This window comes from Canis lupus, chromosome 13, assembly GCF_003254725.2.
Source record: "Canis lupus dingo isolate Sandy chromosome 13, ASM325472v2, whole genome shotgun sequence".
Lineage (NCBI taxonomy): Eukaryota > Metazoa > Chordata > Mammalia > Carnivora > Canidae > Canis > Canis lupus.
Window position 1 is genome coordinate 58524890 of NC_064255.1, and position 24051 is coordinate 58548940.

General features: G+C 38.9%; 2 protein-coding genes across 15 annotated transcripts in view; one reads left to right on the forward strand and one right to left on the reverse strand.

Moving 5' to 3' along the window:
- CENPC (centromere protein C) overlaps positions 1-3793 on the reverse strand; it is a 77937-nt gene extending 74144 nt beyond the window's left edge. For all 6 annotated transcript variants that reach the window (XR_004815281.2, XR_004815282.2, XM_049093003.1 and 3 more), the window contains exon 1: positions 3520-3793. Coding sequence is in view for 4 of the 6 variants with exons in the window: in XM_049093003.1 (XP_048948960.1) it covers positions 3520-3540 (21 nt within the window). In the remaining 2 variants the exon portion in view is untranslated. The remainder of the gene's footprint in view (positions 1-3519) is intronic.
- A 61-nt stretch (positions 3794-3854) lies between these two features.
- STAP1 (signal transducing adaptor family member 1) overlaps positions 3855-24051 on the forward strand; it is a 57234-nt gene continuing 37037 nt past the window's right edge. For 2 of the 9 annotated variants that reach the window (XM_049093008.1, XM_035715435.2), the window contains exons 1-2: positions 3861-4076; positions 12829-13007. In XM_049093008.1, the coding sequence (XP_048948965.1) occupies positions 12888-13007 (120 nt within the window). In that variant the 5' untranslated portion in view covers positions 3861-4076; positions 12829-12887. Of the gene's footprint in view, positions 4082-5995; positions 6020-12828; positions 13008-22520; positions 22665-24051 lie in introns of those variants that run through there. The other 7 variants (XM_049093005.1, XM_049093004.1, XM_049093007.1 and 4 more) reach the window with 7 other exon arrangements.

Genomic DNA, 24051 nt, shown 5'->3' on the forward strand with positions numbered 1-24051 from the left:
TACACAATCAAATTTCCTAAATCTAAAGGGCATGAATAGATAGCATGATAAATTTAAGAGGATCCATACCTAGGACATAATAGTGAAATTTCTGAAAAATTGAGAATAAAAAAAATCCTAGAATGCTTCCAGAAAGAAAATCATTAACTCCAACAAGGAAACAGCCCCATCACTGGGAACAACAGAAATGATAAAAACACCTATATAGACATGCTGATTTGGGAAGTCAAGAACATATCTGAGATACTTAGGATCCTATCTTTTAATAGTAAAATCAATTCTAGTTGAAAATTGGGTAGTAATAGGATGAGCAGCACACTTTAAAATGTACTACCAATACCAAATATTTACTGAGCCTCACTTTTAGTTGGCCCAGTGTAATATAAATGACTCCACCGCACATAAACACTCCTTTAACCCCCTCACACTCTTAACATCCTGAGCTGAGCCACCCTCCAGACTCCACTCAGGCTCGGACACTCAGCTCTCAGCTCGGGCCACTGTAGCTTCCCATCTTTAGGAGGGACCCCCTACCATGCTTGCTTGACCCCTCCTAAAGGCTTTCGGATTGAATTATTCAACAAGATGAAGACATCTATTAGATTTTTTTAAACCTGAGAGCAGAGATTTTGTATTAAGCTAGTTTATATTCTTCCCAGCACCTTGCCTAGTGCACTATACACCAAACACCTTTTTTTGATATGTTTTTGATATGCCAAATTAGTAAGATCGAAAACTTAGGAGATAAAAATGTCTTTCCTTGAAGGTGAGATATACAAGGATAATGATTATAGAAGGTCGACTAGAGGCATGAAAAACAAGAAATGCAGTCAGTATGAGAACTGAGACTAATTTCAACCAGTCTAAGCTTCTCAAATTCTGAAAAGCAACATCTCCAAGAAAGAAGAAATTCATAAAAGGCAAAGATCACACTGAAAAAATAAGTTTATTGACAATACCACTGATGCTATTATTGTTAATCGTAGATTTTAAATCCATGCCAACGTTGATCCAAATAAAACACTGATCATAGTTTAAAAAAAATTAAAAAGGAGAATGAAAGGACAAGCAACAGGCTGGAAGAAAACACTTGCAAAAGACATCTGATAAGGACTATTATCCAAAATCTAGGAAGGATGCTTAAAACTCAACAATAAGAAAACAAACAACCCAAATTAAAAAAACAAATGAGCCAAAGACCTTATGCCACATGTAAGAAGATGTACAGATGTGGAGAAAAGATGCTCCACATCATGTCATCAGGCAAAAGCAAAATAAAACAATGAGATACCACTAATATCTAATACCTATTAGAATGCCCAAAATCTGGAACACTGACAACTCTAAATGCTGGTACGGATATGGCACAACAGAAACTCATTTATTTTTGAATGCAAAATAGTACAGCCACTTTGGAAGATAGTTTGGTAGTTTTTACAAAACTAAACAGACTCTTACCATGACTTAGAAATCGTCTTAGAAATACTTAGAAATAAGTGCTTGGTATTTACCCAAATGAGTTGTCCACACAACAGTTGTCTATACAACAATCTGCACACGGATGTTTACTGCAGCCTTATTTATAAACGCCAAAACTTAAAAGCAACCAGATGTCCTTCACTAGATGAATGGATAAAGCATGGCACATCGAGACAATGGAATATTATTCATCACTAAAAAATGAACTGGGCAGCCCAGGTGGCTCAGTGGTTTAGTGCCGTTTTCAGCCAAGGGTGTGATCCTGGAGACCCGGGATCAAATCCCACGTCACGCTCCCTGCATAGAGCCTGCTTCTCCTTCTGCCTGTGTCTCTGCGCGCTCGCTCGCTCTTTCTTTCTTTTCTCTCCCCCCCCCCCCCCGTGTCTCTCATGAATAAATAAATAAAATCTTTAAAAAAAAATGAACTACCAAGCCATGAAAAGACATAAAGGAACCTTAAATGTATAATGAAAAAAGTTGATTCCAACTATATGACATTCTGGAAAAGGCAAAATCATCAAGTTGGTAAAAAGATCAGTGGTTACCAGAGCTGTGCAGGGAGGGAAAGTAGGTAGAACACAAAAGATATACAGGGCAGTGAAAACACTCTATCTGATACCATAATGATATATACAAATCATTAAATTTTTGTCCAAACCCACAAAATGTACAACACCAAGACGGACTTTGGGCAATAATGATGTGTCAATGTAGTTTCATCAATTTTTTTTTTTAAATATAGTTTTATTTTTTTTTTAATTTATTTATGATAGTCAGAGAGAGAGAGAGGCAGAGACACAGGCAGAGGGAGAAGCAGGCTCCATGCACCGGGAGCCCGACGTGGGACTCGATCCCAGGTCTCCAGGATCGCGCCCTGGGCCAAAGGCAGGCGCCAAACCTCTGCGCCACCCAGGGATCCCTAGTTTCATCAATTGTAATAAATGTACCACTTTAGTGGGGGATACTGAGAATAGGCTATGCATGTGTCCAGGTGAGTGGGTTTGGAAAATCTCTGTACCTTCCTCTTAGTTTTACTAAGAACCTAAGACTGCTCAAAAAAAAAATAAATAAATAAATAAAACTCCTTAAAACAAACAAACAAACAAACAAAAGGAACCGTGGGCATTTGGTAAATTTTATTCCCCTCCTCTTCCTCCAATAAAAATGGCTTTATTCTTTAAAACTCTCCCTAATGTAAACAATGTTTAGGTGCTCGCAGTAAAAAGTACCCTCTATAGGATCCTTTCATACATCTTCATGCATACAAGCATACAACTTTACATAAATGCGGGGGGGGGATCACTGATGAAGATTTTCTTAAAAGGAGAGATAAAGGAGAAAATACACTAGGGCAGGTGCTGCTGTGGGTTGTATTAAATACATAGTAACCACAGGCAAAGTGTGAGATACAGAAGAGTGACTACCAAACAAACGGAGTGCGGAAACAAACAAAAACCGGGTGCCCCTCTAGTCGTTCCCACCTTGAGCACCTCTTTAAGAGCTGTCTTTCAGAAAACTCTATCAATGACATAACTTACAAATAATCTGCTCCTGCAGACCGGAAGTCCAGACTTTTGAGGTATCCCAATACTTCTACGGACAGAAAATTATCTGGAGGGCTAAGAAGTAGAGTTAAGCCAAAAAAAAAAAAAAAGGGGGGGGGCGGGGGGGGTGGGAGGGAACCACAAGATTCTCTGAAGAGAAAGATGCCATCACAACCAAAATTAAAAGATATTTTTAGGGCAGCCGGGGGGCTCAGCGGTTGGGCGCCGGCCTCAGGCCCAGGGTGTGATCCTGAGGACCGGGGATCGAGTCCCACATCGGGCTCCCTGCGTGGCGCCTGCTTCTCCCTCAGCCTGTGTCTCTGCCTCTCTCATGAATAATAAAATTAAAAAAAAAAAAAAAGAAAGACATTTTGAGGAAACAATACAAGGAAATTAACTCCAAGAAGCCACAGCAGCGGCTAGACGTCTGGGGGCCCCCCGCCCGGAGCGACCCAGCGGGTCTTCCCGCTCGTCAGAAGCAGGAGCCTGCACTTACCAGACCCGACGCAGCAGCCATGTTCCCCCTCGGCCCCGGGGTGGGGCGGGCGTCCCCGCGGGCGTCCCCGCGGGCCGGAACTCCAAGAAGCCGGGCGCTGACCGGTCACGGGTGGAGCGGCCGGACCGCGCCCCAGGAGCGGCCTAAAGGTGGGCGGTGCCAAAACCGAGGGAACCGCGACAGGCCAGCGCGCTACCGACACTCGCCAGCCATTGGCTCGGCTCGGCCCTTCAGGAGCGCGGTACCCAGCAGCCTCCGCGTTTGAAACGGTCTGCACATGCGCAGACTGGCCGCGCCACCCGCGGCGCAGCCGTTGGGCGCCCGCCCCCTCGCCGGTCGTGCGCAGGCGCCCACGGAAGCGGCGCCGCCCTCCGCAGGCTCCGCCCCCGGCGCGCGCCCCTCCCCGCGGGCTGAGGGGAAAGCTGCCGTCTCAGTTGGCGGGACCGTCTCCACAGCAGCCTTTGTTCGCCCGTGAGCCCGCCGTGAGGCACGTGGAGGGTTCTAGTTCGGAGTGAAAATAACACCTGGAAGGATAAGCGCTGTGCGCAGAGAGATGAGTAAAGTACTTCCCTGCGCATGCGCAGACGCGCCGGCCCCCGCCAGCGCCTGGGTGGCCCCGGGGTCGGGCGTCGGCCTGAGGCGCGCGGCGGGTCCTGGGCGCGGGTTCGAGGCCCTCGCGGGTGCCCTGCGTGCAGCGCGCTCTTGCGGCCTTCTGTGTCTCTCACGAATAACTAAGGCCTTTTTAAAAAGTTATGATAATGATAGGATGAGGATGACGACGATGTGCTTTTTTCCGAATAAGTGGGTAATATTTTTCATGAAGCACTGGCAAAAAGTGACCTGGGTAAATAAGACTGTCATTGAGGTATGACGCCCTGGAAGCAGCCCTAATTAAGAGACTTGACATCCGCTCAGCCATCGGTTACGTCATCTAGGGCACACTGGGGCGCCGTTCGAAGTGTTTCCTTCGTAATATGTAAGGGGAGAGCTAAATTCGATGCTCTGGAGACTGGACTGTTCCATGATTCTATAAAACTTGGTGTTCTATTTTGGCGACTTAATAAAAACTTGGGTGGGAATTTTAGACAAAATACTTATTAACTCAATCTATCAATCAAGAGTTGAGCTAATGAAGTGTTTCGACTTGTGATGATGTAACAAATGTTATCACCTGCTAAGGGTTTTTTGTTTTGTTTTTTTTTGTTTTGTTTTGTTTTTTTTAGGGTTTTTATTTATTTGTTTTTGGTAGGGGAGAGAGGTTATATGTTGACTCTGAGATCAGACTGGGTTCCCATCTACTCCACTAATTCTGCCATCGCGGACAAGTTAAACTCTCTCAAGTCCCCTGTGTGTGTGTGTGTGTGTGAGAGAGAGAGAGAGAGAGAGAGAAATAACTGGATTAACTCCTTTTAATATCCAGATGAAATGCCTGGAATATAGTAAGAATTCAATAAATAATGCCTGGTGTCATTATGGAGTTTTTTATTTGATCTAGCAGAAGTCTTGCCAGACTACAGAGTATAATTTGGTGTTGTCATATTTGGAATAGGTTATTTTTTTTTTTAAGATTTTATTTATTTATTCATGAGAGACACAGAGAGAGAGAGAGATGCAGAGACACAGGCAGAGGGAGAAGCAGGCTCCATGCAGGGAGCCTGATGTGGGACTTGATCCTGGGTCTCCAAGATCACACCCTGGACTGAAGACGGCACTAAACCGCTAAGCCACCGGGGCTGCCCTGGAATAGGTTATAATAAAAAACTTTCATGTATTCAGTTCACATTATATGCCAATATTTTTTTCTTTTTTCTTTCTTTCTTTCTTTCTTTTTTTTTTTTTTTTTTTTTAATGCTATCCACGCAGTAACATTTCTTAGGACATTCCTATTACAAGAAGACGACGAATATCCCCATTTTACAGGCAGAACCGGGACAGTGTTTAAGTAACCTGCTCCAAATTGAAATACGATTCCAGGACACAACTGGGGATGAATGCTGGTATTCTGACTCTAGACACTGAGCACTTACTCACTCTACTCTTTTTATCTCTGAGTGAGAAATTTTAGCAAGCGCAATCACAGATATAAAAGTTCCACCTGTAAAATGATGCTCCCTGTTTCCACTGGACACAGTAACTCTCAGAGGTATTTTGAGAAACATGATATAGTATAAAATGCAGTGCACAAAGGTTGTTGGTGATGAACTGGTCTGTCCTACAGAGAAAATGGAGCAGCACCTTTATGAAAACCAAAGTTATGGAGACTCCACCATTCCTAAACAAACTTTGTAGCTCTCTCTGCATTTGTCCCACTATTTAATAGCTTCACCATGTTTTTAGCATCCAAAAAATAAGGTTGCTAGTTGAATGACCAATATTTATAAAACCCAGCTTTGTCATTATAGGCTCCCTGCCTCCCCAAAATACTTCCAGATCACTCCTTCAGAACCTCTATGGCAACTGACTAAATCTTGAAGTTTTTCATCACAACTACGTAACCTAAGTAAGGAGTGTGTGTGTGTGTGTGTGTGTGTGTGTGTGTGTAGTAAACCCAAACTGGTAATATGCCCATCAACTGGTAAATAAACAAACTAGAGTACATCTATAGAGCAGAATATTCCTCAGCAATAAAAACAAGTTACTGATACATGCGACAACTCGAATGAATCTCAAAAGCATCATACTACGTAAAAGAAGCCAGACATCAAAGACAAACTGCTGTATGATTCACACATTTGTGTGACTAAATAAAACTGCAAACTTTTCATAGTAAAGTGATAGGGCAAAGTGGCATTAATAAAATTGCAGATGTTCTCAGAATTTTTGCATAAAAATTATTCCACAAAAGTCAAAAGTACAAGTTAGCTAATTAAGAAAATTTTGTCAGAAAAAAATTACACTCCAAAAATCAATTTGTAAAAATTATAGACGTTGCGATTATAACTTTAAAATTTGCTAAGGTGAAATAAATGTATTTATTTATTGTGTATTTTTTAATAGAACATTTCAATTTTTAAAAGTCTTTATTGTCAAATGTTATTGCATGTGTAAGTATATTCACCTTAAGTAGCCTTTTCTGACAAAGTTATCCTCAGAAAGACTCTACTAAGACTCTAATTGCCACATTAGTAAAGTGTGCTTGCAATATGCAGGTAGATGGCAGCAACGTTCACAAAAACAATTTTAGTTTTTGTGGGTTAAGTGTCCCCATGAGTTCTTAATTTTAGAGTGCTGTGCAAATGGCTTAATAGTTACTCTGTGCCAAGTGTTTTATTCTGAGTTGCAATTGAATTCTATTATATATACATTGTTGCTCTTAACAAGAACACAACAGGCAGGTCTGGTTCAGTAGGTAGAGCATGTGACTCTGGATCTCCAGTTGTGAGTTTGTACCCCATCTTGGGGGTAGAGTTTTACTGACAAAAAATAGGGTTTTTTTTTTTTAGATTTTATTTATTCATTCATGAGAGAGAGGGGGGCAGGGAGCCTGACGTGGGACTCTATCTGGGGACTCCAGGAGGCGCTAAACCACTGTGCCACTGGGGCTACCCTGACAAAAAATAGTTTAAATAAGTAAATAGAGGAACAACAAGTACACTAGTCTCTGGATCTCCATTTTGTAGTCTATAGTTTACTTCTAGTCAGCATAAAATTCTTAAAAAGGAGCTTTTGTCATTTAAAACACATTTAGATTCATGATGTTGTACACCTGAAACTAATGGTAATGTGTCAATCATTTTCTTTAAAAAAGAGATAAACAGGACACCTGGGTGGCTCAGTGGTTGAGCATCTGCCTTCAGTCAGGTTGTGATCCCAGGGCCCTAGGATCAAGTCCTGCATTGGGCTCCCCACAGGGAGCCTGCTTCTCCCTCTGCCTATGTCTGTCTCTCTCTCTCTGTCTCATGAATAAATAAATAAAATCTTTTAAAAAGTTAACTAATTAAAAAATAAAAAGAAAGTTTAAAAAGCACAATTACATTTTCAAAAGCTTCATATACTTTCTGCACTATAATTTTATTTTTTATTTTTATTTTTTGCACTATAATTTTAATCTTGCAAACACATTATCCCAGCGGTACTAGGCAAAAATTTAAATAATGAATGTTCATATATCATATGAAAAATGATATAGATATATTCATATGAAAAATGCAGTTTTATCAAACAGCATGTACTAATCTAATTATATAAAATACACAAATAGAGAAAAAGTGCCAAAAATGTGATGGTACCCATCTAAACCGTGCTAATGCTGTATGGTGGAATAACATGTGATTTTCATTTTTTTCTTATGCCTAAAGACTTTTTTTTCTAAAACTTATATAAGTGAGTTTTTCATTTTTAGGAAAAAACAAATTATTTTAAGTCTTTATAGAACATGGGATATGTTTGTCAACTCAAGTGCCTGAGTTTCATAAGATACATAAGAGATTCATAAACAAGAAAATGTCCAAACTGTAGCTTGCAGGCTACAGTCTTGCAGGCAAAACTATATAGATCAGTGGTCAGTTCTATAGAATAGAACTCAATAGCTTATTTAGGAAAAAAAAGAATCTACCAATAGGCATTTATTAGTTTCCGGAATTGTTGGGAGGGGTGGAGAAATAATGTACTTAGGGCTTTCAGGAATGATTCCCCAAGACACACTGCAGAACCAAACCAAGAGCCAGCTGTTGCATGTACACTCAGGAAGCAAATTGAAAACTTGAGGGCAGCCCGTGTGGCTCAGCGGTTTAGCGCTGTCTTCAGCCCAGGGCGTGATCCTGGAGACCCTGGGTGAGTCCCACGTCGGGCTCCCTGCATGGAGCCTGCTTCTCCCTCTGCCTGTGTGTGTCTCTAATAAATAAATAAAATCTTTAAAAAGAAAACTTGAGAAGCTAATGCTGATGCTGGAGTCTCCAGAACCACACTGACACTGCATGATCAGGAAGTCATTGCTGTTGCAAAACTGCCACGTCTAGGAAGCCGCAACAAATAAGAAGTCTTTGTGACCAGGAAGCCTCCTTATTGCTTCCGGTTCCAGGAACACACCATACCTGACATAATAGGTATCAGAAAACTGATGTTCCATGCTTTGACTATCACCAACCATGAAACTACTGATCGAATCCTGGGACTTTAGGTAGTATTGCCACAGAAAGATTAGTTGTCTACTGATCATGCTTCCCTCTAGAAAAAAAAACAAAGCCAAATTAAGAATAAATTCTGACTCCATTCTTCCTTGCCAATATTGAATGCATCCCAACTCCAGCTGTAGAAATGTCTGGATGTGTAGTGTTTAGCTCTTCAGCCTCTGCAGTAAAGAATGGCACACTGGAAGGAGCTGGATGCTATTGAGCACCAATCTACTTTATCCCATAAGACAATGGTAGCGGGTTTTAAATGAAGGGAAAGGGAAGAAAAATGTAGACCTAAGCTTTCAATATATTGAGCTTGATATGGTTAAAACCAAAGTCATTATTGCTCTACCCTCCAAACCATCATCTTATCTGAAATTTTGAGTTTCTATTAAAGCTACCATTATGCTATGACTTCTGTCATTTAGAAACCAGTATGTGTCCTATATCTATGTGCCATTCAAAAAATATTTCTCAGTAATGTAAATAATGCCCTATACTACAAAATAGTGAGAACATTTAACTAGAAAAGTTGCATCCTCAGCACAACTGTTTGTACTAAACATTGTGTTAGCAAATTAAACCACTCTGACAGACCTACTAATATCACATCTGCAACAGTGATTCTTCACCTTTTTTTTTTTTTTTGGTCCCACAAGACCTAGTAGAAATATCTTTTTGAGTAATAATGACTCGCCATGGCACAAAGTATTCCACGTAGTCATTGAAATTAAAGCTGTATTCGTCAGTTATAGATTGTGAACATAAATGTTTTCAATTCAAACATCTTCAAAATTTACTGCAATGAATTTTGATGAAAATGGCAATAGAGCATCAATAAACCTTAAGTGAAACAGAGGTCAGAAATTTGGAAATATAGGAGAGGAGTTGGAGGCTCCTGTACAGATTTACTGATTGAATCTAATTGGAATAAGTAAATAGTAAAGTACTTTAGAGAGCCTTAACTGATGTAAAAACGTGCATGCATGCATGTTGAATTGCATTATAACATAAATGACTCAAAAGAGCACTGAAATTTTGGTTTTATATGAGTTAATCTTATACTCCATTCAAAGTTGTTGGATTTTATTAGCCATGTATCCGATGTGTAACAAACTCCTGTGACACAGATACTGATGATGGCTGTAATAATAATTGGACTTAGTGAACATCTAGTAGTTTGATAAGTAACATGATTGTTCTACATGGCAATGAGAGAAATCCTATGTCAACCAATGGTCATGCATATCAGAAAAAAAAGAAGCTTCTGTCACAATGAAGGCTAAGAACTCCAAAATTAGAATTATATTTTCTAGCTCGAAGCTATTCATTTAACAAATGGTTACTGCAATCTACTTCTTATCAACTTCAACTTCAGCACAATCCCTGTATTTGGAAAACTCAGTTTCCCGTTGATACAGAATGTATACCAATAGCTAAAATACAACAGAACAAATATTGAAATAGAAAATCCGCAAGATGCTATGGAATGTAGGATGAGAGCAATAAACTTTCTCCTTAGAGATGGGAAAGGCTTCAGGAAATCAGGAAATTTTCATAGACAAGGATATATTCAATGGAAGTCTTGAAGGATGAGTAGGAAGTTGTCATTTTTAACAAGAAGAAAGAAAGGCATCCAAACAAGATGTACAGTGATTGGAAAGGTATGAGGAAATGGGAAAGACCATGAGGTATTGAGACAGTTGGGAGCAACTGAAGTTACTAGAGCAGCTTGTTGGTGCTCTATATTTAGTGCTAAAAGATAAAAATGAAAGAATGAATCTCAAAAGCAGTGAGAATCCATCAAAGTGTTTTGAGCAGGGGAGTGACTTGATTAGACTGCGTTTTAAATGAATCAGAGAAGGAAAAATGTGAAAAGTAGACAATTGAGAAACCTATTGCAGCTCTGGAGACAAGCAGGGAAGAAGCTGTGAGCCCAGATAAGTTAAATGGTTTGTTCAAGGTCTCAGAACCAGTTGGTAGCAAAACTGGCTTTTCTCTCAACACTCAAATTGAGATTTGATTTGATTTCTACTATGATTCCTTCTCTACAAATTCACTATTCACCACCTAAATTTTGAGATATCTCTAAGAGCATTTCCATTGTAATGATACAGTTGTACTATGATGTTGGAAACTGGACAGGTCTAACTGGCTAATAATTCAGCAGCATTTTTGCATCTTAGGGTTTTTTTAGAAAGACATAATTTGAACATTAGTCTATTAACAATTAATGTGAGTTGCAAATAAGCAAACTAGAGAGGCTGATAAACTAGTTTTTCTTTAATTTTCTTATTTTTTTAAAAAGAGAGACATGGGCAGCCCAGGTGGCTCAGCGGTTTAGGGCCGCCTTCAGCCCAAGGTGTGATCCTGGAGACCTGGGATCAAGTCCCATGTCGGGCTCTCTGCATGGAGCCTGCTTCTCCCTCTGCCTGTGTCCCTACCTTTCTCTCTCTCTCTCTTTCTGGTCTCTCATATATAAATAAATAAAATCTTAAAAAAAAAAAAGAGAGAGAGACATAATTAACTAGGTGATTATTTCTCAGAAATACTGCTATGTTTACATTTTTCTAGAGGGATTCTTTTCTCCCATGAAACTCTCTGGCCATAAAGCCAATGACTATTTTTCTCATATTCCACCTACTACTGCCTTGCAATATACATCTCATCTCCCTCCCCTTCTTTCCATTCTCAGTTCTCATCCTTCCTTTCAGTTCCTCCCTGTTATACCAGCTACCAGCTGCCAAAAAGGTGGATTAGGTCATTCATCAAATCAGGAGGTTTTCCCTTGTCATTCAGTTCATCTTCCTATTACATTGAGACTAAGGAGTACTACTGTTTTGTCTCAAAAAAAAAAAAAGCTGAATTTGTATTTTATCATTGGATGGTTTGAGTAATAATAGGAAGCATGCTTTGACTTAATACAAAAGCAAGGGAATAATTTTGAATCTTCAACTCCCAATTTCTGCTTCAAACATTTTCATTTTGATGATGTATTAAACATTCTGCTCTAGTTTACAGATAAGCCATCTATACTGTTGTACCTCATGCTATAGACAATTTGGCTGCACATATCTACAGATACATATCCAGTGGAACCCATACTGGCTGGGAAAACCATGTGATGTCACCATAAGGAAAGGAGGAACAGACTGGAGATTCCTGCCTTATTTTGATTTCTAAGAATCAGCTGGTCTAACTGGGGAGAATGCTCAGGCCTGGGCTATACTAAATCTAGAGTAAACCTGAAATACAGAGGGTAAAATAAGAAATCATGGAACTTATCAGGATCTCTGCAAAACATACTCGTATTCCTTCCAGTGTTCCAGTGTTAGCCTTCTCCCATCATCCCTTGCACAGTGCTAGGCCAAATCCAGTCTCTCACAGACCCTTTTCCACATGCAACTATTGAATGCATTTTGGCCCCAGTGTAGGTCTTTAAATCTCACTAGGTAACTTTAGAGACCCCATCTATGCATCATAGCATCAGTGATACACAACTCAGAAAGCATAAAAGAACAAAATAAAGTTTGAAATATTCTTTCTGTGCCAGACATATTTTGCTAAATATCTACTGGTAATTCACAGATTCAAAATTCTTATTGACAAAAAAAGGAAAAAGTCCCATGTTCCCATAACTGTGGTTTGTATTTGGTGGACTATCAAAATGGGCATGGGATAAAGAACTCCATTTAAAAAAAAAAAAAAAAATATATATATATATATATACATATATATATGTGTGTGTGTGTGTGTGCGCGCGCACGCACGCGCAAAGCTCAGTCCTAAAGGTTTACAACAGAAATAGTACTAATAAAATTATTTTGTGAAGTAATTTTTAATGAAGTTGAGTTAATTAAAGTTATGTCTCCTGGAGATAAAAATGGAAAGCAATCAATAAAAAGGAAAAGGTGGAAGAAAACAAATGTGACCTTGATGACTCCTCCAAAGTCCATAATCACCACATTGGTTCTTTTCATCTGGTGATGTTAATCTTGTGTTTATTTTGCAACAGTAATCCTAAGTAATTCTAAAGTGACACAGAAATTGCCCTTTCAAAGTTGGTCTATGCCTGTTCTTTCTCACTTCACAAAAAGCAAAGGAAAAAAAAAGTGTGTGTGTGTGTACTGTTGGTGGTTAAATATCGAGTTGGGACTTCCTCTTTAAACAGTTGCTTTTTTCCTCTCACACAAAGGAGATCTCATTTTGTTTGAGACTGGGTATAGTTGAAATCAAACCACAAACCAAGAGGGTATGATGGCTAAGAAGCCCCCGAAACCAGCCCCCCGCAGGATCTTCCAAGAAAGGTTAAAGATTACTTCTCTACCTTTGTACTTTGAAGGGTTTTTGTTAGTCAAGAGGTCAGAATACCAGGTAAGTCCATAGACGATAATGTTAAACTAGCAACATCTATATTAATCTAAAAGTTATTTCATGATGAGTTGATATGATGTGACAAGGGCCTCCTTGTGTCTGTTGCGATTAAATCCTCTTCCTTGAGCTCAGAAATATGATGCTGATTTTGCATAATTTAAAGACAAGGTATGGCTTAAACACATACGTCTATATATATTATCTATAACATTCTAATAGTAGGTTAATAATGTAAAAAAATTTAATAAGCTAATTCCCCCAAAGAATTTATTTAAATATTACAGAAGATTTCAGCTTAGAAGATAAAATGTTTCCTATATTTTTTTCTGCAACTTATTAGTATGCTTCCACGATGACGTGTACCATTAAGATAAAATATTATGACCAAAATGAAACCTTTTGCTCCTACTCTCGGTGTTTGTAGTTTACAAATAATAATAAAATTATTTTTCAATAGTAAATTTTTGGGACGCCTGGGGGTTCAGTGGTTAAGCATCTGTCTTTGGCCAAGGGCATGATCCTGGGTCTAGGGATCGAGTCCCACATCGGGCTCCCTGTGAGGAGCCTGCTTCTCCCTCTGTCTATGTCTCTGCCTCTGTCTGTGTCTCTCTCATGAATAAATAAATAAATCTTTAAAAAAAATAGTAAACTTTTGTAAAAATTTATGAGAATTATAAAATTGATACTGTTTAGCATTATGTATAGTTATATATTCTAAAAACATTAAGATAGTGACTTGAAAAGGTAATATGTGGGTGCGGTATGGGTAATATGTACACTAAGCTACATAAATACATTCACTGTAAGAAAATTCAAAAAGCAATTCATATTTTTTAATTGTAAAAATGAAAACTTACAATTAGTTAAAATCAGTGCCTTTAAAATACCAATTATGGAGAATTTGAAATTAATGAGAGAAATAAACATGAAAGAGCCTGTTATTAATGAAAAAAGAAATAATTAAAAAAATTAAAAAAAAATTTAGTTATGAAATTTTAACAGTTAAATAGTAGAAAAAAACTGTTTAATGAGAGAAACATGAAAGAGCCTGTTATTAACGAAAAAAGAAATAATTTAGTTAGGTCAATTTTATGAAATTTTAATAGTTAAATAGTAGAAAAAAACTGTTTCAAGAACGTCATAGAAATGTTTAATAATGATAATGTATATTTTTATGAAGATTTATTAACAGAAAAATTGTGTTTGTGAAAATATCTGTAATAGCACATTCAAGGTTTTTGCAAAGATGTGGTAGTTTATACTGTTATGGGTGTTAAGCATGTATTAGTAAAATTGGCAGTTACATTAGAATATTTTTTCATTCCTCCAGTGTGTTTCTAAAGTGAATTTTATCTTGTCACAACAGGTTAGCCACATTGTTACACTTAGCCAGGAAAGGGGACTTGGGAAAACTAAATTTCTAATTTCTAATTTAAATTTGGTTATTCATTAAATGTTTATCAAAGTGTTCGTAATAACTATTTCTGATATCAGGGTTTAAAAAAATATTGAAAGAAATTCCATTGGTGTGGTTAGCAGAAAGAACAAGGATTTTAGACAATCAGTAAAACATGTCTTTACCTAATGGTTTTGTCACTTAAACAGCTTGTGATCTTGTACAAGTTATTATATCTCCTTGAGATTTAATTTTCTCAAATTATTAAAAGGGGAATAATACGACTCACCACACAAGGTACTATGCCCGGGACACAGCAGGTGCTCAATTAAATTATTCATTCAAGCACTGTTTATCATGTGTCTCCTACGTACCAAGCCTCAAACTGACTTCTAAGAATATAACACAAAGTCCCTTCAAGAAGCTTAGTTTATAGTAAGGGGTGATGACTTCTTTACCTGATTGCTACTCTACCTTTTCTTAGAGAACATGTTTTGAAATGGAAAGAATAAACTATAGGTATAAATATTTCTGATGAAATTTGCTTGTGTTTCCACTTGAATTCATAGCAATGTATCTTTTACTTGTTTGTCAAGGAGAAGAGAGCAAGAAAATGACAGTAATGTTTCCTTATAGGGGGTTTCAAGGATTTCAGAGATAACATAAAATACCTAGCTTACACAAAAGGTTAGATTCATTCTCCTTCCATTTCATTATTTTCATATTCTTATTAACATACTAAAATCAGTTTTGAGTCCATAAGTACAGCTGACCATTAAACAGCAAGGGTCCACTTACACTTGGATTTTTTTTTTTGATAAATACAGTACAGTGCTGCATATGTACTTTTCCTTCCTGATGATTTTCTCAATAACATTTTCTTTTCTCTAGCTTACTCCATTTAAAGATACAATATATAATACATAGAACATACAAAGTATGTGATAAACAACTGTGTTACTGGCAAAGCTTTTTTATTTTTTTTTAAGATTTTATTTTTTCACGAGAGACACAGAGACATAGGCAGAGGGCGATGCAGGCTCCCTGCGAGGAGCCTGATGTGGGATGTGGGACCAGATCCCAGGACTCTGGGATCACAGCCTGAGCTGAAGGCAGACGCTCAACTGCTGAGCCATCCAGGCCTCCCACTGGCAAGGCTTCTAATCAACAGTGGCTATTAGTAGTTATATTTTTCTGGAGTCAAAAGTGATACACAATTTCAGCTGGACAGGAGGGTTAGCGTCCCTGACCTCCCACGTTGTTCAAGGGTCAACCAGTAATATGGCTCAAAGGAGAGCCACAGGGCTCCAATGGTAGAGGATAGAAGCCGGGAGAAAAAGCTAAGGAAAATACTGGGATTCCTAGGCAAGCAGCAGCAAAGTGCCAGGGAACCATTGAAAGTGAGGGTGAGCCTGGGGTACATAAAAGGGTTGTCTTTAAAGAAAATGGGCTAGAGGAAGTTGGGTTGCTCTGCAGAATGTTGAGTAAGGGAGCACGTGGGTGACTGACTCAGTGGTTGAGCTTCTGCCTTTGCTCAGGTCATGATCCAGGGGTCCTGGGATAGAGTCCTGCCTCCGGCTCCCCTCAGGGAGCCTGCTTCTCCCTCTGCCTATGTCTCTGCCTGTGTGTCTCTCATGAATAATAAAATCTTAAAAACAAAAACAAAAACCTTAAGTAAGGGTCTTTGCTGAAGAAATTCATAACATTTAAGCTAAAGAAGATATAACAGAGATCACACATTTAGGTCCTTCTTAGCTGTTTTGTGACAGGGGCACTTTTAAGAATTTAAGGAACTTTGCCCCCAGGAAAAGGTGCCGACAGACACCATTTTAGATGCAATTCCAGAAAGTCCATGGATCCCAGGTCAAGAATCCATTTAAAATACATAATCGTCGTGGAAAGGATGATGTGGGAAGACTTACTTACTTAAACCACAGCAATAAAATTTTGGATTGATCCAGAAGATTTATTTGATAATAAGAGCTATTAAGAAACCGATGAAAACACAGTTCTTGCATGTGGGGATAAGTCTCAATTTCCTGGAACTGTTGGAAAGAATATAAGAGAGAGCTTGGGCAATATCTCATAGTTTATTCAATCTGTGATACGCTGAAATCAAAAACAACATGTATAATATGTCTTCTTATTGCCCTGAACATTAGAATGTTGTCCCCATAATAGTATCAGAATAACATCTCTCTGACTAGTCCCTCTAATTGCCACTAACTCATTAAGAAAAATTTTAGGGCTATCTCCGTTGTGCCAGTAACCTCCAAATTTTTTTAAATAACACACTCCTTTCAAGAAAACATTTTCAAGGACAGATCTTCAATATAAGATTATTAATTTATTTAGAAATTATATATGTGTATTCTTGTACTAATACTTCAAGAAAATTGCTTAATATATACAGAAAAGGAATTAAGAAAGATAAATGAAATATAATTAGTTATCCTTTTTTTTTTTAAGATTTTATTTATTTATCCACGAGAAACCCACAGAGAGAGAGAGAGAGGTAGAGACACTGGCAGAGGGAGAAGCAAGCTCCCCGCAAGGACCCAATCCAAGGTCTCCAGGATCACGCCCTGGGCTGACGGTGGCACTAAACCACTGAGCCACGGGGGCTGCCCTAGTTAGGTATCCTAAAACTTTCTTCCCCAATGGAATTATCTTGCACGCCTCTGGAGTTTATGTGCCCCACCTTGGAGCCACTATACAGCATCCTACATTGCACAAAGGTACTTTACTTGCTCACAGAAAAAAAGAATCAGAACTTTTTATTAGGGACAGAGGATAGAGAGTAACTTAACATTATAACCCATTTTTACTAGTTACATCAATAAGAAAGAGCACTAGAGAGCCAGGAGATACAAATATCAGTCCAAATATGCAAGTTGGACAGTTCCTGTAGATCTTTTCATCTGTTTCCTCTTTTGTAAAATAGATTATTACTCCTTTGCATAACTGAATGGATTGCTGTGATGATCATATGGACTATATAATAATGGGTATTGACGTATGATAGATACTATGCTAGGCTCCTAATGTCCTGTTGCTCTGATCCTCACAGTATCCACGGTATTCCACTTCTTCGGGGTGGACATTTTATTCACTTCATAGACGAATAAGTTGTAGCACGAAGGTTATGTTCAAGGTTCCTCATCCATTAAGGAGCCTAGTCTGAATTTCATTACAAAGCATTTAACATCATGCTGCCTCTCAAACTAAACTAATTCCATTTGATTGTGGGCTTCCAAAGGTTAGGGATACCTAATCACTGGAAACTCTTATCATCAGGCAGCCCGGGTGGCTCAGTGGTTTAGCACCACCTTCAGCCCCAGGCATGATCCTGGAGTTCCACGATCGAGTCCCACATTGGGCTCCCTGCATGAAGCCTGCTTCTCCCTCTGTGTGTGCCTCTGCATCTCTCTCTCTGTGTCTCTCATGAATAAATAAATAAAGTCTTAAAAAAAGAAACTTTATCATCTTGAGATCAATAGTAAACTCAGTAGATTTTCAAAAATATTTGTTTAATTGAATAAAAATGAGATAGTGACCTTAAACTCTAAATACAAGGTCAGCTAATAATTATGAAGCTAGTGATAAACTCAAAATCCTATTTCAGTTCCTTCAGAAATTCAACACAAATGATTGCTAAAACATAAAAAAAAAACTGTGCTAAATGCATTTCATTCAAAAACGTATTCTTTGAAATTAATTTTAAAATATTTGCATATCTCTATAGATATAAATATATACCTAGGGACTGATTATTGACATTGTATTTATAGATGACTCAGATTATACTGGTATGTTCAAAAGAGCTTATCAGAAACTAAATCAAGACTGTGATCTCTGCATTCTGAATACAAGTTTGATCTGTTAGGTTTGTGGCTGTGGGGCTGTGGTAGGAGTTCACAGGACCTATTGCTATTTGAAATCTTTCTTTTTCTCCAGGCTGCTTTTACTCTCAACTCAGAGCTTTGTTCTTCCGCCACTTAATAAACTCTCTTTAGTCTTTCACATGAATCTATGTTTGGTTTGTTTACCAGCAAAACTCTTTTTTGTAAGCTTTCATTATTTTTAAAGATTTTCTTTATTTGAGAGAGAGCACGAGCCTGTAAGAGCTGAAGGACCAAGCAGAGGAGGAGGGAGAGGGACAAGCCAACTCCTGCTGAGCATGGAGCCCTCTGCAAGGCTCGTCCCATGACCCTGAGATCACGACCTGACCTTACACCAAGAGTCAGATGCTTAAATGACTTAGCCACCCAGGGGCCCAACCAGTAAAATCCTTATTTTTCCCTGGTTAATTCTACTCAGTTCATATCATTCTCTCATGATTGAACACTTCTGTAATTTTTGTTAGAAGCACAGATGGATGTACATACAGAAAAAAACTGGCTATTGGTGATTTTAATTTTTCTGTCTTAGGGCAGTTCATGAGGCTAATGAAGACAATCAACAGAGTACACTTTGACTTCGTTTTCTCTTGCTTTCTTTTCCTCCAAGAATGATAGAATCTCCAGTTTGAACCTGATCTTAGATGCCATACACCAGTAAAACGCCACAATCACTAAAATGCCTGCATTCTGATCTCTTCTCACTCTCCCTCACCCAATTGTAGGTCCAAAATACAGTGTAGCTTTGGCTTGCTCCTTGCATTGCAGAGGCTTACCAGCAGAGCAGAATGTGAGGCCTTAAGAATAGATATGATTAAAGAAAAGCTTCCCTCCTCAAATTTGAATTGTTTTATTATTAATCAAAAGACAAACCTGAGAAAATTCAAGTATTTTTGAACAGAGTACCTAGATGCTCTCATGGTTTTTACAGAACATCTGCCTAATCATAGAGACAGGATATATTAGCAACTTCTCAAGCCAAATTTCTCAATTAATTTTTTTATTTCTCTATTTAAGACAACATGAAAGCACCGTTTCATAATATTTGTGAACGGCAATGGGTTTCATTATTCTGACTCACAAAATATCCTCCCCTTCTCATACAGAATCCCACTGAAAAAGTTCTATTTGGAAGATTTTTAATTGATTTTTATTTTTATTTTATTTTTTAAAAGTTTTTATTTATTTGTTCATGAGACACACACAGAGTGAGAGAGAGAGAGAGAGAGAGAGAGAGAGAGAGAGAGAGAGAGAGGCAGAGACACAGGCAGAAGGAGAAGCAGGCTCCATGCAGGGAACCTGATGTGAGACTCGATCCCAGGACCCCTGGGGATAATACCCTGAGCCAAAAGCAGACGCTCAACCACTGAGCCACCGAGGCATCCCTATTTGGGAGATTTTTTTAGATGACACCACTGTCATACACATACACATCACCATGTGCAAAAATATCAAATAAATAATGAAAAATGCTAAGTACCTGTTAATAATATGAGTGATCAGGCAATGCTTTTTTTTTAAGTGACTAACATTTATGAAACACTTGCTATGCCCCAGGTTCTGTGTACTTTACATACAGTATTATTCCATTTAATCCTTAAATAAGAAGCAAGAGCAGAGGTCTGGGGTCTCCCTCTATCCTTGGCCCCTTAACAGTGCACTCTCATACAGGAGCCACGGTAGTAGTAGTCATCATCATCGTCATCATCATCATCATCTTTATAACTCAGTGCTTTTAATACATTCACAAAATTGTACATTATCACAATTTAGTTCAACATTTCCATCATGCTAAAAAGAAACCCCATTAGCAGTTACTCCCACTTCCCCTGCTTTGTACATTTTTATATCTATTTATGGGGATTTTTTTGTCTCCCAAGTATGAAAACAGCTAAAAATTAAGACAGAGGAATCCCACAAAGAACAGTTAGGCATTTTTATCATCAAAAAAATCTATCGATATCGATATAAATATGTTTATATTTATGACCCAAACAATGCTAACACTTTATCCCAGATTTAAGTAGGCTTGAGCTACCTTGAGTCACTTCCTGACCCAGTTTTGAACCACAAGCTTGGGGCACCTGGGTGGCTCAGTGGTTGAACGTCTGCCTTTGGCTCAGGTCATGATCCTAGGGTCCTGGGGTCAAGTCCCATGTCAGGCTCCCTACAGGGAGCCTGCTTCTCCCTCTGCTTCTTTCTCTGTGTCTTTCATGAATCACTCACTCAATCACTCACTCAATCAATCAATCTTTAAAAAAGAAAAAGAACCACAAACTTGCTCCTCTTGGAGACCCTTTGCCCCATGGCAGGACGAGAGCAAAATATTCTCTTCCAGTAGGCTGAGCCCAGAGACGACAGAAAGGAGTTGAGTTGAATATATTGTCCTCCTAACTCATCCATCTGGGGAGGGGATAATTCACTGTCCTGCACTGTGCTAGATAGATCAGAGTGTGTCAGAGGGCAGCAGAGAAACAAGGCAGTGCACTATTGCAATGCCAGTAACAAGCACTTTGTATCATATGTGCAAAGAGGGAAAGAAAAGATTTCTGATGGGGTGGAAAGCAAGGTTTGTTCTCTGGCCTTTTTAAACTGCTTGACTCTGAGATGCATTAGATAAACATTGGGCATCTGGATTTCAGACAAGAAGAAGAATCACTTTGCCTAATTTCATAATTGCTCCTTTGGGGGTCATCTATTGGCTGATCCTTCAATCCTATGCCCTTTTGAATTGGTCTTTTCTATGTTAATTTGTTCTTGGCTCAGGAGGCATCAGCAGGTTCCTTATGGTGCATTATAGCCAGCTGTCAATTAGGAGGTAGGATGGAGTGGAAAGACCACTGGGCTTGGACAAAGGAACTTGACCCACGTTCCAGCTCTGCCCCTGAGGTAGACTGCTACAGTAATACTACTGATTTGTTCAAGCCGCACTGTATGCATTTCCCTTTGAAATGTGACTGTTCTGCTCTTCCATAAAGAGATTGAATTTATTTTTCTACCCCTTGAAATCTGGACTGTGTCATGCTTTGGTAAATGTGACAAAAGCAGATTAGAAAGTACTCGCACGTGGGGTCTGGCTCTCTCCTGTTCCTGGGAATCCTTCTACCAGCATGTGAATAAGTCTAGGCTACCCGACTGGAAACAAGACCCTATGGAGTGAGACTCCAGTTGTCTCAATGGGGGGTTTTCCACCACCACCACCCACTTCTCTGATTCTCTGGACACCGAGAGGGTGTTCAACAATTCAGCTCCGTTTTGAAACTATCCAGATGTAGTGCAGACTCCATAGCTTACTTAAGGGCTCAGTCCCACGAGACAGCCCTCCACTTCAGTCACCAACTGTAAATCCCAGGCCTCCCATACTTGTGACCAACTCACTAGACATCACGAATTCCCAGGGCACTTGCATGGCCTATTCCGTTAAACATCCAACTCTTGATTTTGGCTCAGGTCATGATCTCAAGGTCGGAAGATGGAGGGAGCCCTGTGTCGGGCTCTGGGCTTGGTGGGGAGTCTCCTTGGGATTCCTTCTCTTCCTCTCCCTCTATCCCTCCCCCTGCCAGCATTCTCTCTCTCTAAAATAATAAATATTTTTTTCTTTCTTTACTTGAAAGAGCACATGCATGCGAGACAGAGAGAGAGACAAAAAGAGAGAGAGAGAACAAATTTACAGAGAGAAAGGGAGAAGCAGATTCCCTGCTGAGCAGAGAGCCCACTAATTAGAAATCTCCTCAAATCACATTGTTCAAGAGTTTTTATGAAACCTAAATCTCCCAGTCCACCTCCCTTTTTCCCTAGAGGTGGGTGGGTGGGGCTGAAAATTCCAACCCATTAATCAGTTGTTCTTCTGGCCACCAGACCTATCCTGAAGCTATCCAGGGGTACCATCCTAAGTCACCTCATTAGTACAAATTCAAGTATTAAAGGGACTCATTAGGGATCCCTGGGTGGCGCAGCGGTTTGGCGCCTGCCTTTGGCCCAGGGAGCGATCCTGGAGACCCGGGATCGAATCCCACGTCGGGCTCCCGGTGCATGGAGCTTGCTTCTCCCCTTGCCTGTGTCTCTGCCTCTCTCTCTCTCTCTCTGTGACTATCATAAATAAATAAATTAATAAATTAATTAATTAATTAAAAATCGTTAAAAAAATAAGTAAAGGGACTCATTATGAATAACAACAACACTCCTGTCACTCAGGAAGTTCCAAGAGTTTTAAGATCTCTATGCCAGAAAGTGGGGAACAAAGGCCAATACATTCCTCTCAGTTCTGCAATCCCAGCTAAGACCCCAGGCAAGTGAGTGAGGCCACCCTAGACCAGTCACAGTGAAGTATACTCAAAATAATCATCTGCCAGCCACAGAATGGTGAGAAATAGAAAACATTTGCTATTTTAGTCCACTAAGTTTTAGGGTGGCTTGTTACACAGTAGAAGCTAACTAAAATAGCATCTTATCAGTCATGAAGAAAAAGGGAGAAAATAGTTTTACTAAGAACATGGGAAAGATGGTTGTTGTAATTCAAAATGAATTTAATCTTGAGCTTCCGGGAAGCCAAGACAAATAAAAACAAGATGGGTTATAGAATTGCCATTATTTGAGAAAAGAAATATATAAATTCTGAAGAGGTGACAAACATTTTATTTTGCTGGTCAAAAAAAAGGACAAACGATATGTCAGCATTTAAAGAGACACAAAATACCATAATATATAAAAGTGTCTTCACATTTCATAAGCAAAAGAAGTCATGTAATTCTCTTTTATTAAGCCTTAATATAAGTCAAGATAATCCAACATGGCATAAAAATTGAGCTTATTAAACCCTAAAGGAAGGAATGACCAACATGTCTATGAAACTGGAATTTTTAAAAAACATACTTTTGGAAACAGCTGGTTATGAAGGTCTATAGATGTGGAAGGATTTTATTCTCAAAACCCCTTTGCCATTCTTCAGTAATAGAGCCAGTCTTCATATAAAATGTAATTTCCTCTCATTTAAATAAACTTTCGCTTGAGTGAAATGAGACTAGGTTATTTAAATTTTTTAAACTAAAGAGTTGTATTTCCATAGCCCCATAATAATGCAGCAATAATGAAATGTTCACCACATGAATGAAATTCAGACTTCAAAGTTTAGCTCTGATGATGTGAAATTATTTTTATGACTATGAACTGTTCACATTGCCTTTATTTATATAAACATATACTGTTTCTAGAACTGAAACTATGAGCCATGTACACTGCTAAGTGCTTTACATTCACCAAGCCATTCAATGTAGATATTTAATGCTTGTCCTATCCTGGTCCCTTAAATGAGCCCTCTTACAGGTGCAAGCTTCCACTGAAACCTACAAAAAAGTCAAGTATCTTAAATCAATGGGGAAAGTTTAGAAAAATTATCTATTTAAACACAAATCAAATTACATCCTTACCTCTCACCTTATACTAAGATAAATTTGTGAAGGATGTGATCGAGTTAGATGCAAAATTAAGCCGTAAAATTAGGTGATTTATCTCAAGATAAAAAGGAATCTTGGGATCCCTGGGTGGCGCAGCGGTTTAGCGCCTGCCTTTGGCCCAGGGCGCGATCCTAGAGACCCGGGATCGAATCCCACGTCGGGCTCCCGGTGCATGGAGCCTGCTTCTCCCTCTGCCTGTGTCTCTGCCTCTCTCTCTCTCTGTGTGACTATCATAAATAAATAAAAAAATTTTTAAAAAAAAGGAACCTTATATCCAACAGCAATTAAGAAAGTTA